Source organism: Rhinopithecus roxellana, chromosome 15, assembly GCF_007565055.1.
Source record: "Rhinopithecus roxellana isolate Shanxi Qingling chromosome 15, ASM756505v1, whole genome shotgun sequence".
Classification (NCBI taxonomy): domain Eukaryota; kingdom Metazoa; phylum Chordata; class Mammalia; order Primates; family Cercopithecidae; genus Rhinopithecus; species Rhinopithecus roxellana.
The window spans coordinates 68,151,673-68,166,629 of NC_044563.1; the positions used below are offsets into that span (position 1 = coordinate 68,151,673).

General features: G+C 37.9%; 1 protein-coding gene across 3 annotated transcripts in view; it reads left to right on the forward strand.

Moving 5' to 3' along the window:
• Positions 1-14,957, forward strand: part of ARHGAP32 (Rho GTPase activating protein 32) — a 229,638-nt gene that overhangs the window by 180,250 nt on the left and 34,431 nt on the right. For all 3 annotated transcript variants that reach the window (XM_030918530.1, XM_030918531.1, XM_030918532.1), the window contains one exon: positions 14,501-14,650. In XM_030918530.1, the coding sequence (XP_030774390.1) occupies positions 14,501-14,650 (150 nt within the window). The remainder of the gene's footprint in view (positions 1-14,500; positions 14,651-14,957) is intronic.

Here is a 14,957-nt window from a genome sequence, read left to right on the forward strand (position 1 = left end):
TTAGATACCCTGAACAGACCAAAAATAACAAGCAGTGAGACTGAAATAGTAATTTTAAAAAATTACCAACAAAGTCCAGGATCAGACAGATTCACAGCTGAATTCTACCAGACATTCAAACAAGCATTGGTACCAATTGTATCGACACTATTCTACAAGATAGAGAAAGAGGGAATCCTCCCTAAATCATTCTATGAAACCAGTATCACTCTAATACCAAAACCAGGAAAGGACATAACTGAAAAATAAAACTACGGACCAATATCCTTGATGAAAATACATCAAAAATTTTTAACAAAATCCTATCTAACCAGAACCAGCAACCTATCTAAAAGAGAAGCCACCATGATCAAGTGGGTTTCATACTAGCGATACAGGAATGGTTTTACTTATGCAGGTCAATAAATGTGATACACCACAAACAAAATTAAAAAACAAAAATCACATGATCATCTCAATAGATGCAGAAAAAGCATTGGACAAAATTCAGCATCCCTTTAAAACCCTCAGCAGCAAAACTTGCATGCAAGGGACATACCTCAATGTAATGAAAGCCAGCTATGACAAATCCACAGCCAACATAATGCTGAATGGGGAAAAGTTGAAAGCATTCCCTCTGAGAAGTGGTCCTTTTTAAAAATATTTTAAATTTAGTTTTGAACATGTAGAAAGAACATTCACGTGATTCAGAAGTCAAGCTGTATAAAAAAGGTATACTCAGAGAAGTCTCACGTCTTATTCTTATCCTTTTCCCTTTTCCCACCTGTTGTTTTTAACCTGTTTTTATCAGTTTCTAGTGTATTCTTCTAGTGTTTCTTTTTGCAAAAATAAGCTCATGTGTACATGCATATTTGTGTGGGTGAATTTGTGTGTGATGTGTGTATTCCTCATCCTTTCTTATTCTAAATATGCTGTTCTCCGCTTTGCTTTTTTCACTTAATGTATCCTGAAGAGTACTCCCTATCAGTAGGTAGAGATCTTCGTTAAAAATAAAAAAAAGCAAAAGTTAACAAATAATACTCTGTGCGGATGTATCATAATTTATTCAACCAATACCCTATTAATGCTCTTTTGGGTTTCTAATAAACATATTTGGTTATTTTTAAAGTAACCTAGTGTTTTAAAATGTTTTGAAATGTTTTAACTGTTTATTTGTAAACTCTCTATTCGGGCCTATGATCCCAGCTTTGCATACCCCTTAAGCCTCATTTCATACTACTGTCCCCTGGCTCCCTACCCCTCTCATGGCTTCCAGCTCAGATATGACTTCCTCAGAGAAACTGTTCCTTACCTCTCTGTTTAATGCAGTTTCTTTCAAGTCACTAATACATCAGGCTATTTATTTTTTTATTAGCCACTATAAATAATCTGATATTACTTTGTTGCCTTCATTTAGGCAGTGTCATTTAGTGGATAAGAGTTTGGGCTGTATGCTAAATGCCCTGATTTGGAATCCCGGTTATGTGACAGTGGGCACATTAACCTAGCATTCTCTGCCTCAGTTTCTTCATCTAAAAATGGGTATAGTATTAATATTTTCCTAACAGTGGGCTGTGAGAAATGAATGATTAATAAATATAAACACTTAGGTAGTTTTTTGTACATACTAAGTGTAAAATAAATGCTGGCTGTATCCATATTACTATTTGGTCATTCATTGTCTGCCATCAGTAAGCTCTGTGACAGCAAGGACCTTGTCTCTCCTGTTCCCCATCGTAATCTCATGACTTAGAGCAGTTCCTAAGTTATGGTAGGCACTTACACATTTGTTGCTAAATGATTAACAGTTAATATTCACTTTCTATTCCTTTGAAACATTCTTAGAAATATGTTACTTAAAGAATGCTTTCTTATATACATCATATGCAGTTACCAAATTTGACAGTTATTTTCATCAAATTCAGCATCAAAATATAAATGCCTACTGTTAACATGTATTTTGGAAGTTCTGGACAAAATCTGAAACAGAAATCAGAAGCTTTTACTATCAGACAAAAGCTAGAATGGCCATATTTACTTTGACACAGTTACATATCCATGAAATTCAAAAGAATCAACTAATATCCTTCTAAAATTATTGAGAGTTTAGTAAATGATCAGATGTGAGCTATACATTAAGAAATTGTTTTCTGAGAATAGAGAACTCAGGAATAAGATTGCACGCCTACAACCATCTGATCTTCAACAAACCTGACAAAAACAAGTAACAGGGAAAGTATACCCTATTTAATAAATGGTGCTGGGAGAACTGGCTAACCATATACAGAAAATTGAAACTGGACCCCTTCCTTACACCTTATACAAAAATCAATTCAAGATGGATTAAAGACTTAAATAGTAAAACCCAAAACTATAAAAACCCTAGAAGAAAATCTGGGCAATACCATTCAGGACATAGATATGGGCAAAGATTTCATGACGAAAACATCAAAAGCAATTGCAACAAAAGCAAAAATTGACAAATGAGATCTAATTAAGCAAAAGAGATTCAGTACGGCAAAAGAAACTATCATCAGAGTGAACAGACAGCCTACATAATGGAAGAAAATGTTTGCAATCTATCCATATGACAAAGGTCTAATATCCAGAGTCTACAGGGAACTTAAGTTTACAAGAAAAAAAACAACCCCATTAAAAAGTGGGCAAAGGACGTGAACAGACAATTCTCAAAAGAAGACATTCATCCCGCTAACAAACATCACTGATCATTAGAGAAACAGAATTCAAAACCACAATGAGATACCATCTCACACCAGTCAGAATGGAGATTATTAAAAAGTCAAGAAACGACAGATGCTGGCAAGGTTGCAGAGAAAAGCGACCACTTTTACACTGTTGGTGGGAATGTAAATTAGTTCAACCATTGTGGAAGACCTTGTGGTAGTTCCTCAAAGATCTGGAAGCAGAAATACCATTTGACCCAGCAATCCCATTACTGGCTGTGTACCCAAACACATATAAATCTTTCTATTTTAAAGGTATGTGCACCCATATGTTAATTGCAGCACTGTTCACAATAGCCAAGACATGGAATCAACTCAAACACTCATCAATGATAGACTAGATTTTTAAAAAAGGGGTACACATACATTATTTTATGCAGCTATAAAAGGAACAAGATTATGTCCTTTGCAAGGACATGTTTGGGGGTAGAAGTCATTATCCTCAACAAACAAAGGCAGGAACAGAAAACCAAACACTGCATGTTCTCACTTATAAGTGGGAGCTGAACAATGAGAACACATAGATGCATGGGGGGAACAACACGCAGTAAGGCTTGTCAAGATAGGGGGAGGGAGAGCATCAGGAAGAATAGTTAATGGATGCTGGGCTTAATACTTAGGTGATTGGACGATCTGTGCAGCAAACCATCATGGCACATGTTTACCTATGTAACAAACTTGCACATCCTGCACATATACTCTGGAACATAAAATAAAAGTTGAAGAAAAAAAATTATTTTCCAGCATACTAGTAATTACCAGTGGAGGGCATAATTGACGCAAGGTATTATTCTACTAAAGCAGAAAAAAATTAAGTTACCTAGCTATATTCCTAATAAGAAATATGTGGAATGAGTCCTTTATGAGGAAAATTAGAAAAATCTTTTGAGAGATAATAACAGATTTAGAAAAATTATGACATACGCTTTCCATGTAGAAATATTGAATATTACAGAAATTAAAATTCTTCCAAATTATTATATAATGTTAAATTGTTGCAAACCAAACTTACTAGTTTTCTGGGGATCTTGTCAAAATTATTTTAAAGTTGGTATGGAAGATGTTTAAAAATGAACATGGCCGGGCGTGGTGGCTCAAGCCTGTAATCCCAGCACTTTGGGAGGCCGAGACGGGCGGATCATGAGGTCAGGAGATCAAGACCATCCTGGCTAACACAGTGAAACCCCGTCTCTACTAAAAAATACAAAAAACTAGCCAGGCGAGGTGGCGGTGCCTGTAGTCCCAGCTACTTGGGAGGCTGAGGCAGGAGAATGGCGTAAACCCGGGAGGTGGAGCTTGCAGTGAGCTGAGATCCGGCCACTGCACTCCAGCCTGGGCGACAGAGCGAGACTCCGTCTCAAAAAAAAAAAAAAAGAACATAAATGGTTTGATGACCACTCTGTAACAAAGATTCATTACACACAATCTGCTAGCAACTAGAGGAGAATAATTACACCAGCCTGTAACTTTTAATATAATAATATTATATGTGACAAACTTCTGAAGTTAACCTCTATACTATAAATGCCCCATTAGTAGAAAAGTGAGCATGTAGTTTAATTTTACTGTGAGGAATCTCAGATACAACAGAGGTTATAATTTACTCAGAGTTTCAGAGCATGCATGTCAGAGATAGCATCAACATTATATTGAGATTGCAAGTAAGTTTTAACAGGTGTTATAGGAAAGGATAAATATTTTGCATTTAATCTGTGTTATGGTCTAGGATGATGGCTTTGTTGTACTTTGTCCAAGACTTTTACTGGTTTTAGCCTGGAAAGTTCCATGTCTCAGGAAACTTGTCAGTCGTGGACTAACCAGGATGGTTGGTCACCTTGTGTAGTCTATAAAAAAGAACTAATGTCTGTAAATAATGTTTCCCGTAGAATGAAAAGAAATGGATGGCAGATGTCTAATCTTGTGTAGAATAGCCCATCTAGTGTTCTATCTAGGCCATAAGTTACTCTAGGCACACAAGGTTCCCTCAGGAGTCCTCATCTGTTCAGGAATGTTAAGGTTTGGATTCATTCACGACTGTATAGTAGGGGAGGAGCAAAGCAGGACGGCCAAATAAAAGGTTTCACTGATTGTTTCCCCTTCAGGAGTACCAAATTTCACAACTCTACACACATGAAAAAACACCCCCATGGGAACCAAAAATCAGATGAGCACTCATAGTAGTACCTGGTTTTACCTTCCTATTGCTGAAAGAAGCACTAGAGAGGGTAGGAAAAACCAGTCTTAAATCACCTTTGCCACCCCCACCCTGTCCCCCAGTAGTGGCCCTGTGGCACACAGCGAGAATCTGTGCTCTCTCTTCAGGGAGAACTGAGGGATATTGAGACTTTATCTTGAACTCACTGCTGCCCTGTCACAGTGGAAAGCAAAACCAGGTTGAACTTAGATGATGCCCATCGTGGAGGGAGCATTTAGACAGCCTTAGATAGAGGGGAAATCTCCTATCCCAGCGGTCAGAACTCAGCTGCAACTAGCCTCACCACTGCAAGCTAAAGTGCTCTGGGGCCTTGAATAAATTTGAAAAGCAGTCTAGGCTGCAAAGACTGCAACTCCTAGGCAAGTCTTAATGCTGAACTGGGCCCAGAGCCAATGGACTTGAGAGACCAATGACCTACTGAGACACCAACCAGGGTGGCTAAGGGAGTGCTTGTGCCACCTCTCCCCTTACCCTAGGCAGGACAGTTTGTGACTCCAAAACCGATCCCTTCTTGCTGCTTGGGAAGAGTAGAAGGAAGATTAAAGAGGACTTTGTCTTGCATCTTGGATACCAGCTCAGCTGTGGTAGGAAAGAGCACTGGTGAGAGTTGTGAGGCCCCCATTCCAGCCCCTAGCTCCTGGACCACATTTCTAGATACACCTGGGGCCAGAAGGGAACCCACTGCCTTCAAGGGAAGGACTGTCTTAGCAGGCCCCATCACCTGCAGACTAAAAACCCCTTGGACCCTGAATAACCAGCAGTGATACCTGGGTAGTATGCCATGGGCCAAGGGTGAGACTCTGAGGTAAGCTGGCTTCAAGTGAAACCCAGCTCGTTCCTAGCTGTGGTGGCTATGGTGAAAGACTCCTTCTGCTTGGGAAAAGTAAAGGGGACTTTGTCTTGCACCTTAGGTACCAGCTTGGCCACAGTGGGATAGAGCACCCTGCAGACTCTTGGGGACTCTGATTCTAGGCCTTGGCGCTTGGTCAGCATTTCTGGACCTGCCCTGGGCCAGAGGGGAGCCCACTGCTGTGAAGGATGAGTTCCAGGCCGGGCAGCATTAGCCACAAGCTGACAAGAGCCTTTGGGCCTTGAGTGAACATCAGTGGTAACGTGGCAGTACTCCCTGTGGGCTTGTGGTGGTGGCCATGGGGTGGGGCTCCTCTGCCTGTGGAAAGGGGAGGGAAGAGTAGGAAGGACTGCGTCTCGTGGTTTCAGTGCCAGCTCAGCTGCAATATAGTAGAACAACAGGTAGATTTCTGAAGTTTTTGATGGCAGTTGCTGGCTCCTGGACAGCATCTCTGGACTCGCCTAGGGCCTGGGGGAACTCACCGCCTTGAAAGGAATGACACAGCTGGGCTGGCTTTACCACTTGCTGATTATACAGTCCTAGGTCCTTGAACAAACACAGGCAGTAGCCAGGTACCAGTTACAGTGGGCTTTGGGCAAGACCCAGTGCTATACTGGTTTTGGGTTTGACCCAGTGCAGTCCCGGTGGTGGTGGCCACGGGTGCTTGTTTCACCCCAGCTCCAGGTAGCTTATCACAGAGACAGAGAGAGACTTTGTTTGGGAGAAAGTAAGAGAAGAAAACAAAAGTCTCTGCCTGGTAATCCAGAGAATGCTTCTGGATCTTATCGAAGACCACCAAGGCAGTACCTGTACAAATTTGCAAAAACTACAGCATTATTGAATTGGGGTGTCCACTAATTCAGATACAGCTTGTATTGTGATGCAGATCACAACACTCAACTTCTTTTGAATACCTGGAAAGCTTTCCTAAGAAGGACAGGTACAAACAAGCCCAGACTGTGAAGAGTACAATAAATACCTGACTCTTCAATGCTCAGACACTGACAAACATCCACAAGCATCAAGACCATCCAGGAAAACATGACCTCACCAAATGAAGTAAATAAGGTACCAGGCACCAACCCTAGAGGTGTGTGACCTTTCAGACAGAGAATTTGAAATAGTCATTTTGATGAAACTCAGAGCAATTCAAGATAACACAGAGAAGGAAGTCAGAATTCTATAAGGTTAGGAGGTTGAAATAATTAAGAAGAATCTAGCAAAAGTTCTGGAGTTCAAAAATGCAGTTGATGTACTGAAGATATATCAGAATCTGTTAATAGCAGAATTGATCAAGTGGAAGATTAGTGAGCTTGAAGACAGCCTGAAAATACACAAAGGAGACAAAAGAAAAAAGAATGAAGCATGCCTATAAGATCTAGAAAATAGTCTTAATTGGGCATATCTAAGTTACTGGCCTTAAAGAGGAGGCAGAGAAAGAGATAGGGGTGGAAAGTTTATTGTTCAAAGAGATAGTAACAGAGAATTCCCAAAATGAAAGATACCGCTATCCAAACACAAGAAATTTACAAAACACTAAACAGATTTAACCCAGAAAAGACTACCTCGAGACATTTTAATAATCCAGCTCCCAAAGGTCAAGAATAAAGAAAGGATACTAACAGCAAGAAGGAAAAAGAGCATACAGCGGAGCGCCAGTGTATCTGGCAGCACACTTTTCAGTGGGAACGTTAAGAGAGAGTGAGCGGCATGACATATTTACAGTGCTAAAGGAACAAACTTTACCCTGGAGTAGTATGTCTGGTGAAAATATCCTTCAAACATGAAGGAGAAGTAAACACTTTCCCAGACAAATAAAAGCTGAGGAATTTCATCAACACCAGACCTGTCCTACAAGAAATACTAAAGGGAATACTTCAGTCGGAAAGAAAACAACATTAATGAACAATAAGAAATTATATGAAGATACAAAACTCACTGCTAATAGTAAGTACACGGACATGGAATATTATAACACTAACTGTGGTGTGTAAACTGCTCTTAAGTAGAAGATCTAAATGATGAACCAATAAAAAATAATAGCTAGAACAACCTTTCAAGATGTAGACAGTAAATAAGATATAAATAGAAAAAACAAAAAGTTAAAAAGCAAAGGATGAAGTTAAAGCATACAGTCTGTTAGTTTTCTTTTTGCTTGTTTGTCTATGCAGTGTTGTTATCTGCTTAAAAATGGGTCATAAGATAATATTCGCAAGCCTCATTATAACCTCAAATCCGAAAGCATACAATGCATACACTAAAAGTAGAAAGCTAGAAATTATATCATACCACCAGAGAAAATCACCTTTACTAAAAGGAAGACAGGAAGGAAGGAAAGAAGGAAAAGAAGACCACAAAACTACCAGGAAGCAAATAACAAAATGGTTGGAGGAAGTCTGAACTTATCAATAATAACATCGAAAGTAAATGGACTAAACTCTTCAATAAAAGACATAGAGTGGCTGGATGGATGAAAAAACAAGACCCAATGACCTGTTGCCTATAGGAAACACACTTCATCTATAAAGATATACAGAGACCGAAAAGAAAGGGATGGAAAAAGATATTCCATGTCAATGGAAACCAAAAAAGAGCAGGAGTAGCTATACTTATATGAGACAAAATAGATTTCAAGACAGAAACTATAAGAAGAGACAAAGAACATCACTATATGATAATAAAGGGGTCAATTTAGCCAAAAGATATAACAACTGTAAATATATATGCACCCAACACTAGAGCACCCAGAAATATCAAGCAAATATTGTTAGAGCTAAAGAGAGAGAGATCCCAATACAATAATAGCTGGAGACTTCAGCATCCCACTTTCAGCATTGTACAGATCTTACAGACAGAAAATCACCATAGGACCTAATGTGTACTATAGACTACATAGACCTAAGAAATATTTACAGGACATTTCATCCAACAGCTACAGTATACATATTCTTCTCCTCAACATGTGGATTATTCTCAAGGATAGCCCATATGTTAGGTCACACAAATCTAAAAGTATTCAAAAAAAAAAAAAAAAAAAAGAAAACATTGAAATGATATCAAGCATCTCTGGCCACAACAGACTAAAATTAGAAATCAGTAACAAGGAATTTTGGAAACTGTACAAACACATGGAAATTAAACAGTATACTCCTGAAAGACGGTGAGTCAGTGAAGAGATTAAGAAGGAAATTGAAAAAATTTCTTGAAACAAATGATTATAGAAACAACATATCAAAACCTATGTGATACAATAAAAGCTGTACTAAAAGGGAAATGTATAGCTATAAGTACCTACATGAGAAACAAGAAAAACACCCTAGCAATGTATTTTAAAGAACTAGAAAAAGCAAGAATAAACCAAACCCAAATTAGTAGAAGAAAAAGCAATAATAAAAGATCAGAGCAGATACAAGTGAAATTGAAAAGAAAACACCAAAGATCAACAAAAGGAAAAGTTGGTTTTTTGAAAAGTTAAACAAAATTGACAAACCTTTAGCTAGACTAAGGGAAAAAAAAAGACGACCCAAATAAAATCAGATATGACATAGGAAACATTGCAACTGACACTGCAGAAATTCTAGGGATCATTAGTGGCTATTATGAGCAACTATACACCAGTAAATTGGAAAATCTAGAATAAGTGGATAAACTCCTAAACACGTTCAGCCTACCAAGATCAAACCATGAAGAAATCCAAAACCTGAACAGACCAATAACAAATAATGAGATAAAAATTATAATAAAAAGTCTCCCAGCAAAGAAAAGCCCAGGACTCAATGGCTTAACTGTTGAATTTTACCAGACATTTAATCAAAGAAGAACAACTACCAATTCTACTGTATTCAGAAAATAGAGGAGAGAATACTTCCAAACTGATTCTACAGAGCCAGTATTACACTGATACCAAAACCAATGACACATCAAAAAAAGAAAACTACAGGCCAATATCACTGATGAATATTGATGCAAAAAAAATCTCAAAATACTAGGAAACCAAATTCAACAACACGTTAGCAAGGTCATTCATCATGGCCAAGTGGGATTTATCCCAGGGATGCAGTGATAGTTCAACATACACAAATCAATACATGCAATACATCATATCAACAGAGTGAAGCACAATACCATATGAACATTTCAATGAATGCTGAAAAAGCATTTGATAAAAATTCAACATCCCTTCTTGATAAAACCCCTTAAAAAATAGGTATAGAAGGGGCATGTTTCAGCATAATAAAAGCCATATACTACAGACCCATAGCTAGCATCCTACTGAATGAGGAAAAACTGAAAGTCTGTTAAGATCAGGAACATGACAATGATGCCCACTTTTACCACTCTTCTTTAACATGGTATTGGAAATTCTGGCTAGAGCAATCAGAAAAGAGAAAGAAATAAAGAGCACTCAAACAGAAGAAGAAGAAGAAGGAGGAGGAGGAGGAGGAGGGGGAGGAGGAAGAGGAGGAAGAGAAGAAGAAGAAGAAGAAGAAAAGAAGAAGAAGAAAGAAGAAGAGGAGGAAGAGGAGGAAGAGGAAGAGGAGGAAGAGAAGAAGAAGAAGAAGAAAAGAAGAAGAAGAAGAAGGAGGAGGAGGAGGAGGAGGAGGAGGAGGAGGAAGAAGAAGAAGAAGCCAAATTATCCTTGTTTGCAGGTGACATAACCTTATATTTGGAGATCCTAAATACTCCACCAAAAAACTATTTGAACTGATAAATTCAGTAAAGTGGCAGAATACAAAATTAACATGAAAAAATCAGTAGCATTTCTGTATCCCAACAGTGAACAATCTGAAAGAGAAATCAAGAAAACAATCCCATTTGTAATAGCTGCAAATAAAATAAAATACCTAGGAATTAACCAAAGTGTAAGATCTTTATGATGAAAACTGTAAAACACTGATGCAAGAAATGGAAGAGAGCACAAATAAATGGAAAGGTATTCCACGTTCATGGATTGGGAGAGTCGATATTGTTGAAAATGTCCTTATTACCCAAACCAAACTACAGATTTAGTGCAATTCCTATCAAAATACCAATGACATACTTCACAGGAATAGAAAAAAAAATATAGTAATATTTATATGGAACTAAATAATAGCCATAGCAATCCTAAGCTAAAAGAACAAAACTGGAGGGATCACATTACCTGACTTCAAATTATATTGCAGTTATAATAACCAAAACAGCGTGACATAAAAACAGACACATGAACCAGTGGAACAAAATAGAGAACCCGGAAACAAATCCACACACCTACTACGGTGAACTCATTTTTATCAAAGGTGCCAAGAGCATACACTGGGGAAATAACAGTCTCTTCAATAAATGGTGCTGGGAAAACTGGATATCCATGTGCAGAAGAATGAAACTAGACCCCTCTTTCTCACCTTATACAAAAATTAAGTCCAAATGTTTGATTGAAGACTTAAATCTAAGACTTCAAATTATAAAACTACTAAAAAAAATTGGAAAAATCTCCAGGAAAATTAGAGGGGCAAAGATTTCTTGAGTAATACCAGACAAGCATAGGCAACCAAGGCAAAAATGGACAATGGGATCACATCAAGTTTAAAAGCTTCTGCACAACAAAAGAAACAATCAGTAAAGTGAAAAGACAACCCACAGAATGGGAGAAAATATTTGCAAACTACCCATCTGACAAAGGATTAATAACTGGAATATATAAGGAGCTCAAACAACTCAAAGGAAAATAATAATTTGATTAACAAATGGGCAAAAGATCTGAATAGCCATTTCTTAAAAGCAGACATACAAATGGCGAGCAGGTATATAAAAGATGCTGAACATCATTGATCATCAGAGAAATGCAAATTAAAACTACAATGAGGTGTTATCTCACCCTAGTTAAAATAGTTTTTATCCAAAAGACAGGCAGTAACAAATGTGGAGAAAAGGGAACCCTTTTATGCTGTCAGTGGGAATGTAAATTAAAACAGCCACTATAGAGAACAGTTTGAGGGTCCTCAAAAACCTAAAAATAAAGCTATTATACAATACAGCAATCCTACTGCTGGGTATATACCCAAAAGAAAGGAAATTCGTATATAGAAGGGATATCTGCACTCCCATGTTTGTTGTATCCCTGCTCACAATAGCCAAGATTTGTAAGCAGCCTAAGTGTTCATCAGCAGATGAATGGATAAAGAAAATGTGATACATATACACAATGGGGCAGTATTCAGCCATAAAAAATAATGAGATTCAGTCATTTGCAACAACATGGATGGAACTGGACGTTATTATATTAAGTGAAATAAGCCAAGCACAGAAAGATAAACTTTGCACATTCTCACTTATTTGTGGGATCTGAAAATCCAAACAATTGAAATTATGGAGACAGAGAGTAGAAGGATGGTTACCAGAGGACAGAAAGGGTAATAAGCCGATGTTGGGGGGGAAATAGGGATGGTTAACGGGGACAAAATATAGAAAGAATGAGTAAGACGTAGCATTTGATAGCACAACAGGCTGACTACAGTCAAAAATAATTTAAATATACATTAAAAAATAACTAAAATACTCTAATTAGATTGTTTGCAACACAAAGGATAAATGCTTGAGGGGATGGATACCCCATTTACCCTGGTGAGATTATTACACATTGCATGTTTGTATCAAAATACGTACCCATAAATATATATACCTACTGTGTACCCACGAAAATTTTAAAAATGTATAATAGGCCTCAGTAAGACTCTCAGTAATCATCTGCAAACTTAGTAGGTGGATTGAGGCCATCCAGCTTAGTCTTCTATTTAACAACTAATCTTTGAGCTCATGATATTGTTGTATGTTGACTTTTAGCATAATTATCCCTATAAGCTGCACTTCTCAGCAAAAGTCATTTTTAAGGGATTTGTTCACTTTCCGTTTTTTTTTTTCAGTTGTCTTTCTAATGTATCAGTCAGTGGAAATATTTTTTCAAATATTAATTTACTCATCTTTTTCCTTGATCTATAAAAGATTTAAGGTGATGTACTTAGTATATTATAGATGAATGTTAATGGAAGATCTGATGCTTGTGTGGGTGTGTGTTTTGTATGTATATAGCCATTAGGTTGACAAATGTGTTCTGTGTCATTATGGGATTGTCCTCTTTGCAAAATGAGAGTTTTCTTTTTTCAGTTATTTTCAACAGATTACAAGTACTATGAAAATTTCTAACCATCAAGTAAAATAATTTAAAAATTGACTAGAAATGCAAGCCACTTTTACACCATTTTAAGTCTTACTTATTATAAAGATCTCCAAAGCAATATATTCAGTAAAACTCAGGTTCCTCTTGTAATCCTGTAACATCCTTAAGTATGCATTGTGAAGATGACTGGTTTACCAAGCTTGATTCAAACATCATGGGTTACAACACTTAAATTTGCTTACAGTCCCATAAGGTAAGGTGGTGAGAAGATATCAGGGGAACCAGCCCGAGTATTTTAATGTAGGTTCTTTTCTATTTTGCCTAAGTGTTGGCCAGTCTGAGAAACAAAGGGAAAGGGTACAAAAGAGATAAATTTTAAAGCTGGGTGTCCAGGGGAGACATCACTTGTTGGCAGGTTCCGTGATGCCCCCTGAGCTGCAAAACCAGCAGGTTTTTATTAGCAGTTTTCAAAGGGGAGGGAGTTTACGAATAGGATGTGGGTCACAGAGATCACATGCTTCACAAGACAATAAAATATCACAAGGCAAATGGGGGCGGAGTGAGATCAGAGGACCAAGGCAAAATTAGAATTGCTGATGAAGTTTCATGTCCCACTGCACACACATTGTCATTGATAAACATCTTAACAGGAAACAGGGTTCAAGAGCAGAGAACTGGTCTGACTAAAATTTGAAATTCCTGACTAGGCAGGAATTTCCTAATCCTAGTAAGCCTGGGGGTGCTGCAGGAGACCAGGGCCTATTTCATCCCTTATCTACAACTGCATAAGACAGACAGTCCCGGAGCGGCCATTTTAGAGACCTCCCGCTGGGACTGCATTCTCTTTCCCAGGGCTATTCCTTGCTGAGAAAAAGAATTCAGTGATATTTCTCCCATTTGCTTTTGCAAGAAGAGAAATATGTCTTTGTTCTGCCCGGCCCCTCAGGCGGTCAGGCCTTATGGTTATCTCCCTTGTTCCCTGAAAATTGCAGTTATCCTGTTCTTTTTGGATACCCAGATTTCATATTGTTCATACACACATGTTTTACAAACAATTAGTGCAGTTAACACAGTCATCACAGGGTCCTGAGGCGACATACATCCTCAGTTTATGAAGATGATGGGATTAAGAGATTAAAGACGGGCATAGGAAACCACAAGAGTAGTGATTGGGGAAGTGATAAATGTCCATGAAATCTTCACAATTTATTTTCAGAGATTGCAGTAAAGACAGGCATAAGAAATTATAAAAGTATTAATTTGGGGAACTAATAAATGTCCATGAAACCTTCAAAATTTATGTTCTTCTGCTATGGCTTCAGCTGGTCCTTCCGTTCAGGGTCCCTGACTTCCCGCAACAAGAAGAAAGTACAAAATTATGATGTTATTTATAACACAACTCTTAGCTAAACTTCTGTTGAAATTTCCTAAAGATTATAAAGTATGTTTATAATAGATTATTTTGCCGTCAGCCTCTTGAGATATGCTTCTTTTTATGCTAAGTAAAATGTAACCTCTTGCCACAACTCAGATCTTTTCTCTTTATTGATTTCTAGTGTCTAAAAAGCACGGCAAGCTCATTACATTCTTACGAACATTCATGAAGTCTCGTCCAACAAAACAGAAGCTGAAGCAGCGGGGAATCTTGAAAGAGAGGGTGTTTGGTTGTGACCTGGGGGAGCACCTTCTAAATTCTGGTTTTGAAGGTAAAAGTAAAATGTGCAAGCTTATACTTTCAGTTTCTGACCTCTCCGTATTGGTTCTCTATGACCAATTATGGAGTAGATTTAGGCAAATGATAACTGTTTCATTTCAGTTCAATGCATGTATTAAGCTTTCTCAGGTACTCAGTTCTGGGTGGAGCTGAGAATGAAAAGTCTACGAATGCACTTTGGCATCAGAGATGCTCATGTTCTGTTCCAGAAGAGTAGGACATTCACACGAAATGTATTACAATCACCCTGTTATTTTGCCTTACTTTCTGTTTCTCCCTAGATAGCTTCTTCAGCCAGT